At 36.7% G+C, this 11346-nt stretch overlaps 2 protein-coding genes across 2 annotated transcripts in view; one reads left to right on the top strand and one right to left on the bottom strand.

The window, feature by feature from the left end:
* The window catches only part of LOC144662278 (unconventional myosin-VIIa-like), a 36623-nt gene extending 32976 nt beyond the window's left edge, over positions 1-3647 (top strand). Inside the window, exons 47-54 of the mRNA XM_078523056.1 lie at positions 125-211; positions 324-430; positions 515-633; positions 1081-1147; positions 1231-1347; positions 1871-1954; positions 2364-2483; positions 2570-3647. Coding sequence (XP_078379182.1) covers positions 125-211; positions 324-430; positions 515-633; positions 1081-1147; positions 1231-1347; positions 1871-1954; positions 2364-2483; positions 2570-2671 — 803 coding nt within the window. The 3' untranslated portion in view covers positions 2672-3647. The remainder of the gene's footprint in view (positions 1-124; positions 212-323; positions 431-514; positions 634-1080; positions 1148-1230; positions 1348-1870; positions 1955-2363; positions 2484-2569) is intronic.
* Positions 3648-4779: 1132 nt separating this feature from the next.
* Positions 4780-11346, bottom strand: LOC144662285 (uncharacterized). The gene is made up of 5 exons (XM_078523068.1): positions 10643-11346; positions 8300-8644; positions 7670-7975; positions 7429-7573; positions 4780-6514 (listed from the first exon to the last, which is right to left on the bottom strand). The coding sequence occupies exons 1-5, from the start codon at positions 10692-10694 to the stop codon at positions 6427-6429; spliced, it is 936 nt and encodes a 311-aa protein (XP_078379194.1). The 5' UTR covers positions 10695-11346; the 3' UTR covers positions 4780-6426.

Below are 11346 nucleotides of genomic sequence, written 5' to 3' on the forward strand. Positions count from 1 at the left end.
GTTTAACAGTTTGACATTCCAGGTATATATTTATTTGTTCCTTTTTTGAATTAGTAAAGTTCAGCACACATACATGTTTAGCAGGCGAATTAGATCTTTTGCTAATGATGGTATTTATTTGCAGTTATTAGTGTTCCTGAGGGAGATTTCTTCTTTGACTTTGTGAGACATCTAACGGAGTGGCTGAAAAAGGCCCGACCTACTCGTGACGGTACATTTCTTTTCTCCAGGCATTAGTTCATTTAGTTCAAAGGTTAAAGGTATCTTAGACTGTGCTTTAAAAAAACGTTTTGTAATGCGTTTTTCACGCATTGGTTCTACAGGTCAACTGCCAAATTTAACTTACCAAGTTTTCTTTATGAAGAAGTTATGGTCGACAACAGTAGTTGGAAAGGATGTTGCAGCCGACACGATATTTCATTATCACCAGGTATACTGATTTCTCTTCACTTGAATCACCTGTTTCACTGTTGTTGTGTTTTAAGAGTTAACTGGATACTTCTGTTTGTGTCAGGAGTTACCAAAGTACTTAAGAGGCTATCATAAATGCACCAAGGAAGAGGCAAGTCAGCTAGCGGCTCTTATTTACAGAGTGCGATTCGGCGAGGACAAACGAGAATTCCCCAGCATACCGTAAGCATTAACAAACACTTATACAACATGTAATGTTAATGGCGTTTATTGTCGTTGATGTCTAGGGGTACATGTTACATGCAAGAATGGACTGAAAGAAAAGAAAAAGTGATTCATCAAGCTGATGCTTGATCGTTTTTTATTTATTTATTTATTTGTTTGTCTGTTTATTTGTTTGTTTTTTTATACCTGTATGTTACAGTTTGCTCTACAGCATTTGATGTTGTATTGCAATGGCTATCATTTTCTTTTCTTTTTTGTTTTATTTTGAAAACTGTGTTTGTTAAGTTTACATAATTATAGGAACTCCATCTATGGTGTACGAATTGTTTTGTTACTGCTGCTTTGTATCCTGTTGTTATAACACAACTTATCAGTGTCACAAACAATACAAAACATACATCCCAGCATCCCTAGCAAGTTAAGCAGTTTCTGTTTGATTCACAGTAAGATGTTACGTGAGCTCATTCCACCTGACCTGAGTAGAGACCAGTCCCCAGACGATTGGAAAAGGGTTAGTTACTGTCACTTCTGTCCATTGTGTATGTTTATCTATTCAATCTGAGATTGCTCTTACTCCGTCGTTTTTCTTGCCAGGCCATAGTTGCATCGTTTAATAAACATGCAGGCAAGTCAAAGAATGATGCCAAGGTTTCGTTTCTGAGGATCATTTACAGATGGCCAACGTTCGGCTCGGCGTTCTTTGAAGTTAAGGTAACAAGTGCTACAGAATTGATGGTGAATTGACACTAGAATCACTTTTATTTTTTACTTATTGCTCCAAAGTCTACAAGTCAACTGGCCGCATCTAGCTCGCACTATTCACGACTTTACCTAAATTGTTAACTAACTTTAAGTGCAACATTAAGGTCCGTTTACACAGGCGATTTTGAATGTAATTTTTGTCGCAATTTTAACTTCTAATTTTGTCGCGCGAGGGTTGTATCTCCAGCTGTGATTTCAGTGTGTTTTTAGCGTGGCGTCTCCAACGGGTTTGAACCTACGACGAAAACAACACAATACTTGCAAGTTGGTATTAAGTTGTGTATACATGATCGCATGCAATATCTAGAGGGGAAACAAGACTATCACTGACGCAGAACTTACGCCCTGGAATTAAAGAATCGTCAGGTTTCTTTGATCATTAAGATAGGATCAGGTCTAACTTGGCTACTGTATGATAAATAAAGTTTTATTTCATCCTTTTGTTTATCTCATTTGTTCTTTTGTCTTTCAGCAAACTACAGAGCCTAACTTCCCTGAAAATCTTTTGATTGCTATTAACAAAAATGGCGTCAACCTGATAAATCCACGAACTAAGGTAAATAACATGATGGCGACAAAGTCATAATACATGCCAAGTGAAGAAAAGATCACCGAAATGCCGTCTCATTCCCCCATTTAATTGTAAAAAATATATTTGATGTTTAATTTATTATTATTTGAATCTTGATGTAACAACTAAAGCACGAAGTTCCATTGTAAAACGATAAGCACGTGAATTTTAAACCTTGCGGATACGAGTGCAAAGTTAAGACTAATATTTGAATGTGACATAGTAGGTCAAAGAAAAGGCTTACGTCGCTTGTGAGTTGTTTGTTGTTTGGTGGTGATTGACAACTTGGGGTGAGAGTTCCGGTTATTATTAAAGTTTTTTTTTTTTTTTTTTTTTTTTTTTTATTAAAGTTGCCATGTGTTGTTCCTCAAGTTAAGCCGTTATTGTTTCGCAGGATATCCTTGCCACCTATCCATTCACTAAAATTTCCAACTGGAGCAGTGGCAACACGTATTTCCATATGACTATTGGAAGCTTGGTGAAAGGAAGCCGGCTGCTGTGCGAAACCTCGCTGGTAAGATGATTTAATACTCATCAAATGATAGTCTTAATTTCGTCGATACGAACCGTGTTCATTCACTGGTTTTTTTTTTTCTGCAGGGTTACAAAATGGACGACTTGCTGACGTCATACATCTCGCTCATGCTGACCACAATGAACAAACAAAAGAAACCCGGCACGCTAAGAGCCGTGAAGAAATAGAACCACAATCCACAACACAATCAAGTTCATATTTTACGGAGTTCTATCGTGCTTCGTTCTTAAATTATCTTTTTTAGGTAGTTATTTGACAATTGTTTTCACTCAGAGTGTACGTTGAGAAATTATTTCTTGAATTGTTTTAGGTGCACACTCTGGAGACATATTTGTGTCATTTTTTTTTAAATATAAACCATTCGTGTAGGACCAAGCGTTCCTCGATCGTCATAAACATGTTAACGAAACATTTCACACTTGTAATGCTTCCGTTAATTAAGCTTTCTCTTTTTAAAAACAATGCAAGAAGATAAGTTGAAGTATAAAAGTGGAATGGGATCTTTTTACATAGTATGCAAATTTAGCTTAGGTAGGTTTATTTTTTGGCATTTGGGCAATGCAGGCCAATGGAGAAGTCATGGAAACGTCGTCATGACATATTGCCCAAATCATTTGAATAAAAAATGTAAGAAGATCGTTTGTAACAATTCTTGAGCTGCAAGAGCGAGTCATTTTACAAATTATTTAGATTATGCAATAATATTATTAAGTCATGGTATTTCGTTTTCTATTGCCTGCGAACCCTAGGAGGTTTTGTAAGATACGACAGCGTATTTAAGAGTTAAGTATTTAAAATTTATTGCTGTTGCCTTTCATGGCAGCAGCCAACAAAGTAAAAAAATAGGCAATTAGAGTTTTAACACGTTTTCTGTAAAACAATAACTGCATGCAGTTTGAATACGTACTGTAACTTATTGTGCTGAGTTGTCTGTCTAACGGTAGTAAAACACAACATCTAGTTATTTCAATTTTGTACGATGCTTTTTTATTGCTAACCAAGAGTTGTGTAAAGTTAGTTACGAAAATTAATTGACATAATCATGCAATTCTAGTTAATCTTGAAAAACAACCAGTACTCTTTATCAACCTTTAAAGTAGTTCTAGTATCTGAAAGTAAAATCTTGCACACAATTGTGATTGACTCTTGGTAGTGTTGTGTTATTTTGAACAGATCGCTCACAACTGTCAATTCACACATGTCCAGAGGACGATTGAATATCGAGAAAAAAATGGGGAAAAACATCTTTACCACAGCTACAAGCATTAATAAAATGGAAGCCATTTGTTTAAAAAACAAGAAGGATAAGAAGCTTATAACCGGCTGTCAAAAGTCGCCTGGTAAATGTTTTCTTCAGGAGAAGAAAGGATAAGTGAAATGAGCATGCTAATGAACACGGAACGAAATTTAAAAAAATGATTTGTGGTAAAAGTAAAAAAAACGGATTAGGGTAAGGATGATGGTCAGAGTTAGGCTTCCTTCCGTACCCCCACCACTACCCTTAACCCAAGTGGCAAAATTCTGGCCTATTTTCTATGGCTTATACAAATTTAGCTTGATTTTGTATCTGACTTCAAAGACAATGATGAAAGCCAAGATGGTGGAATTAATGAAGTCACAGTAGTGTCTCATCAACGTCATTGTGTCATCTTGTAGAGTGCGTTAATCGCACGAAACCCGTGAAGGGTTCCGTCACTTCCCCCTCCCCTCTCTCAGTGGGGGTATGAATTGGCTTTAAATACGTCCGAGCCATTCAAGAAGAGGGGACGAAGGGGGAAGAAAACCAGGGCAGGCAAAGGAAGTCAGCAAGACGGATCCAAGTGTCATGGTTTAGTCATTGAGACATCGAGGAGTTTCTCTTCACTTTGTCAGAGGGCCGTAGCAGGACTTTCATCGGGCAAAGCAAAAATTAACTTTTGAGTGGTGAGCCCGTGTGCTGTTTAGGGGGTCCGGGGATATGGGGGCTCCCCTGCGTGCACTCTGAGCCACTTCCATGCGATAGTTATGGTATATTATACTAACAATTTTTAATTGTTATTGGTAAATGCACAGCTTTCTAACGTCGCTGACAGTTTTTTGATACTTTTTTGACGGGTGTTTGTGTTTCTGTCGCATTCCAGTGGCGTAATCATGTCGGTTGTCACTGTTTAAACGATTCAGCGCCGGTCGCGTCACTTGTCGCTTTTACTTCTGGACTGGCATGTTGGATTTCATTGTCCAGATTGAAACAAATAAGATGTTTAAAGACGCATTACAAATTATATGTACAACTTAGTCTTTTCAAGATTTTTAATATTTAATATAAATTAAAAATTAAAAATCAGTAAACCTAATTGCAGTGTAATATAATGACAATGTTTATCTTCCACTTAAAGGAAGTATAATTAAATATTTCAATTCCAAAAATTAAAGCATAAGCCATGATTAACCATTCCACTCCCTGTAGTGCCGATATACATTCCAAAATACGAGAAAGATGTAATGTTCATCATGTCCCAAGCGTGGGACAAAGAAAAAAATACGAGTCCCTGACGGGAATTGAACCCATCACCTCCCAATCACCCGGTTGGTGCACTGAGCTACGGAGAGACTCGTTTTGAGCAAAGCCATTAACTAAGTTCATACATTACATCTTTCTCATTTCTTCGCCGAGCTTAAAATTTATTATCTTTATTTATTGCCATTCCATGACCTTTTATGTTAGAAAAGGAACAATACCTCGAATAGTATTGTTCGACAGTTTTTCATTTGAGCCGAATAGTCACACAGACTTGTGTAAGGCCTCATTTAGGGAGTAAAAGGGTTAACCGTGCATTGAATCAAACAGTCTTTAATTTCTTCAAGTCAAGCTTAGTTATATGTCAGTGAAGGTATACAGAGCTCATAATACGTAAGCTGAAGCGTTTTTCAGAAATAAGCGGTTTGTTTACGACTGGCTTTCACTGAAGATTACGGAAATTCGTAAAAACCGAAACTAAACTGAATCTTAATCAATGTTATTTATGGCATGCCTTCCTCATTATGATATCGAAAATACTGAACTATGGCCGTATTCGATTTCCGGTGTATCCATTGAAAACTGCATAGCCTGTTCCAGGCTCTCAGTAGTTGGGGGATAGCGAAAAATGCGGGCGAGCGACGTGTGTGTTAAGTGTAATGCATGGGCCTTTTCTCGATTTGATCAATTTATCTGGTTTTGAGGACGATCAGTCATTAATTTTATCAAATTTGATGTAATACGATAATTTGTTGGCGTTCTTGATAAGGAACAATTCCTCGGCATTAACAGTTTTAACCGCGATGTCCTGTCAAGTTATAAAGCAGCCGGTATAACGGAAAAAAAACTCATAGCATGCTTGTGATATTTTTTTAAAAAAACTTTTTTTACAGTGTCAAACAAACTAATTAAACAATTATTCTTGACGACATAGATACGGCAGATTGTTGATTATATAAAGCACTTAACATTGCGTTAAATATTGATTCAGGATTGTTGTCGGCGTCCTGCCCAAATTACCAATGTTTCGTTAAAAGAAAACAGGTTTTTTTTTTCACCTAGAGAAAAAAAGCATTCTATTTCCATTGCAAGTATATTTAGTTTATGCTAATCCTGAGAGGAACTGAGGATTACTGTCACAGGTTCCTCCTTAATAAGTACCTTCTAATAAGGAAAAGTACACCGCCTCAAACGGTAAATTAAAAAATTGAATCATGTGTCCATCATTGGTTGAGTTGAGTGTATACTCCATATTTTACAATATTCAAAGTATTTGTTAATGAAGTAGTCTTTACTTATAAAAAAGGACTTTTCGATCACGCGGACAATTACAAAATTGAATGACAAAGTGTCATAATCGAGTGTATATTTCACATTTTGTATTGGATTAATTGTCTTCAGTTAGTTGAAATGTTTTCAATAATTTCATATCTTTTCTCCACTATCAGCGAAATTTGACCACTCGCCCATTAAACTCCTGGCTTGTTCATCCTGTGACATTTTGTTGTATTTCCTGTAATAAATAAAAGTGTAAACACATCTTAAATTACCAGGCAATAAAATTCAGAATAACACCGTTTACACTACGTTCGCGTTGAAATCAGTTTATTTATCACAAATGATCAATGACAGTTCATTACAGTTGTCGGTGTTAATGGAAGCAAAAAGGGAACATTTTTTCCAATTCTGTGTAAAAATAATCAGGCCTGGGATTTCCAGGTGGCTTTTTACAAAATGCTACACCTGCCGTAGCTATGGTAACCTGTCTGATGTGAGCAATGTAACCATGGTAACTGCCGTGGCGTTGAAACGATTCAAGTGCATTGTAGACATTTTTCATCTAATAAAATATCGACATGATTTTGGTACATGGCTAGTGAAACATCTAAACTTACAGATATGAACTATTTATTGTGAGAAAAACGAAGCAAAGGACGAATTTGATCTGATTATCAATATTCATTTGTCATTTGTCTTTGACCTTTGTCTTTGTTTTTTTTAAATTGTAAAGATTGTCAATTCTTTGTCAAATTTCAGATTTTTTGTAAAAAACAGTTTTCTTGCCTTCTAAAGTACAACCTTGCAAAATTTCTTAAAACTGTAATGACTGGTTCTGACAAAGGCTACGGGGGGCTAGCGCAATGGAGGCTCATGCGGGTGAATATCATTAAAAACAGCTTCATGTCATTTACATTTGAAAAGATTACCCGCACAGCCTCCATTGCAAGCTAGTTCCAGTCCATACCGAGAATACGAATAAGGACCTATTGTACCTTTCTGGTTAGATAACGATCGATCGCAACTTTTTGATCAACTGCGCACGCTCAGCATTTTAAGTTTTCCTTCTCTTGGCGCCCGCTTCGGACTCGCGTTAGTTTGAATCCAAAGAGCGCCATTTGTTTGTTACATCAAACTTAGCAGAATTACCTGAGTTTCTTGCTTCTTGCCCCTGCATAACGGAAAAAGAAATACGCTCCAAATATGGCAAATAAGACAAAAGCAACAACCAGTGTCGGGGTGAAGGAGGCCCGTTCATGATCCACAACATGACTGTGGTCTTGGTCAGAAGCTTCTAAAAGGGAAAAAGAATCAAGAAAATTTCACTCATTATCATGTTATCTTTAGCAAACATCCTTTTTTCTTTTAAATTCGCTATTCCTCAGTTTACCTTTTGTGTGATACTTTACTTCATTTGCCTGGTGGTCACATGACGTGACGAGCAGTAACACACTGTATTCATCAATCCCGGCTTCGTTACCTGCAACACAGGTATACAATCCCGTCATGTTCCCATGAGCAGATGGTATCATCAAGGCGTTCTCTGTTGTGCTGTTCTGAAGTGTTTTCCCATCCCGAGACCACAAGATCCACGGCTGAGGATTACCAGTCACGTGACATGGTATAACAACAGACTCGCCTTCTGATGCTTTCACTTCCGCTAATTTACTCTTGTTCTTTTTAATCCGCGGTGAAGCTACAAAAGTAAAGAAAAGGTAATAGTTCTATTCACTGTCAGGAGGCCTTCTTCTTTTCTAAGCCGTTAAAGGGGAGAGGACGTAATGAACATTTACGACCAATCTATTAATCAACATCTTGTCATACAAAGCTCCATTAAGACAACGGTTGTTTCACTGTCGTAAATTACTTAGGGATATGGGATATGGCTTTATAAAGAAGGGCAGATTTTATGGAACTGTTTAGGTGGGGCAATTAGGCAAGATGTCTTCTAGTGTTGTTACAATGCCAAATTCAAGGAAGTATAGGAAAAATTACTGGGCAAGGTTTCACATTTACTTACCAAGGACAGTTAGTTTAACTGAGTCTCGTAAAGTTAATGACCCAAAGTCCAACCTCAAACCATACGCTCCGCCATCTTGTAGAGTGACACGGTGAAGTCGAAATGCTGCTGTAGTCTTGTTACCAAGCCACACAATGCGATCCGAATAAGAAACCAGACTTCCATTCTTTGACAAGCTCATTAAAGGAGTTGAAATGTCTCCATTTGTCCACAATCCAAACACAAGCGATCGGAAATGAGCCTTATCAGAATGACTTGTGTGATATCTCCATATGAATGTCACGTTGTTGCCACTATGCGATAAAGTTGGTTTGGAAGGAATGCTCGTGAATCTCGATTGATATCCTACACAATATAAACAAAATCGTTGCCTGTTACTCAACAATAGTTATCATAAACTTCAATGGTTAATATAAACTTCAACTCATTTGTTTGGTCAGGACGATAAATAGAGATTTATCGGATCTGCAGCCTGCGACGGATATAAAAAAAGACGAAAAGATATACATGCACAAGAGTGGGTGAGAAATTGTATAGTCAGGCCTCAGATAAGCTTTGAACTGAAAACAAATTCCTAATAAGACAACATCCCTCAGATGCGTAATAACCGGTATCAGAATGTTCTTAACGGAGGCTGTTTGATGAAGTTTCTGAGTCATCTAAAAGCTGATTAGTCTTTAGCAAAATGTGTAAGATGCTTTCAGTTTGGGACATTTTGGTTGGAATTCCATTTCTTGATAGCACTTTGCCCGGCTCCACGCTTACAGACCAATTTGCCATGCACCTGATTTGTTCTAGTCTATATAACTGACTTGCTCTAAACCTATATCGTTTCTTAGTCCTGAAAGAATTTGACAGGAAAAAAGGATCTAAAGGACCTCTTTGTGTTGTCAGGCCTCATATATATTCAAAACAGGCGTTATCAAAAACGACGTAATACAAAGAACAGTGTCCCAATTTGTAGTATTCATGATAATTCCTTTACACTTTCCGCTGTCTACTGCAGTAGTCTCCGGGAAAGTATTTTGATTAACTGTGGAGTGCAAAGCCCAGAAGCTAACATTACGTTTGTGGAACTGTTGGCGACATCGAAAGTCTTTCAAGCATTCTTATTCCATTTTATGCGATAAATTTTAAAACAGGAAATAAAACTAATTTTTGACAGAATAAACTATGTAGTACGCTGGCGGCTCGCACCAGCTGCACCTCAATGTAATATAATCAAAAGTGAAGTGAAATCCAGCCTCCTTTTGAACTTGAATCACGTATCTTTTAATAACTCTAACATTCATGCTTCGCCGTACATACGCAATGAAAATAAACACCAAATATCGCTAAAAGATAGAACTGAAAAAGTAAACATGTAGTCCTGTTTGTAAAAATTAAGCACATAACATATATGAGAAAACAAGCCACAAAAAGTTAATTTTTATTCGCCAACCACGAAAATGAATATGAAAGTAACATTTCCTCGCAAATCTATCTCGGAAATTAAGTTAATATTTGTAATATGGGCAAACCAGTGTTGATTTCCATTCCACAAAGCGAATGTAAATCAAAATTTAAATTTAATAGCAACTTTCTTGTGGAGAGCGAGATGAACGACGCTAATTTACATTTTGGCATATTTGTTCAATGTATAATTTATTTTATTTTTCAAAGGCAGTATTCGTTCACAACTTTTTCTTCGAAAGAGGATTTAGATCACTTACAAAAACATATTATCACGCCCTCACAATCTAATAATACTTTGTACCGTTTTCAATGTGGTTGTCTTGTTTTAATTTTATAAAAGATAAATGTTCGCTATCATTCTCAATGTTTGGCATGTTACAATCTCATAAAAGCCGCATATTCATGAGTTGTGTACCTTATTTGCATTTTGGGGTTTAAAATCTAAGTTATCTTTTAACATTTGAAGTTGTTTTGTTGCTTGTACAGTAAAATCAGTAGATGTAGTTTTAATTCTTTCTTCAACCGAATCATTCTAAAGTTTTTATTTTCACCTGGAATGTCACGGTAGAAAAGGATTTCCTGTCATTCTTTCATTTCGCTGATAAATTTTCTTTGAGTTATTCCACCCATTTTCCTTTAGAAAGTTAATGATGTATTGGAAATTGGCACATTACATTTCAAATACAAGATCTAACTATTTCTTTTCCATCATCTGTAAACCACAACAAGAAATGATTTTTGTCAGTCTTTAAAGGAAAGAAACCAATGGATCGCTATGTCTCAAAAGTAAAGAGATGAACACAGAGATGTCAACAATAACATTTGTACCCAAATATAGTCGTCGCAATTAAATTTAGCGACGAACATTGATCTGGGCTTAAAACATACCTTCCACTCCGGAGAATCGCACCAAACAGGAAAGAAACCAAATTAATAACATCGCCCACAACACGCACAAGGAGCCGAAATTACAGCGCAGATTGACTAGAATTGAAAATCAGTCTCAAAGCTTGGCTTGAAGGGAAACATAGTCTGTTCTGTAAACAGAGTTACTTTGTCATGCGCGCACGTTGAACTGTACAAAGTGAAGTGGAATTAACGCTGATAAGAACACCGCGTAGTTTTATCCATATACTGTTGTTTTCATTTCGGTTTGGTTTGTCGTTAGAGTTTGCTTGTTGAAGTTCAAACAATACTTCTCTCCAGGGTGCGTCAGGTGGTCAGCGCGAACAGGTGACGGCTTACAAGTTGTAAAACCAAAAGAAATAACAAAAGCTGACGACGCCTCAGTCAAATAACAACATGACTATAGCAGTGACAAATCTCATGTTTTATCCATCTTGATTTGCATTTCCATTCAAAGCAGTAAAATCATTGTAATTTTCTTTTTTGTATTATTCAAGTCAATTCAACGTTAAAGTAGTAAAAAATTCATGAACGCACAATAATTTTAGCGCATAATATTTATCCACCAAGCTGGCAACTTGTTACAGTATTCAGTCCATGTGGAAAGAAAAGTGGAGGAAAATGTACCACACACTGTATATGACGGAAAAAAATACAAATACTTGGAACTGACTTCCACTGAAAAT

This window comes from Oculina patagonica, chromosome 8 (genome assembly GCF_052425735.1).
Source record: "Oculina patagonica isolate OP01 chromosome 8, crgOcupat, whole genome shotgun sequence".
In the NCBI taxonomy this organism is placed as follows: domain Eukaryota; kingdom Metazoa; phylum Cnidaria; class Anthozoa; order Scleractinia; family Oculinidae; genus Oculina; species Oculina patagonica.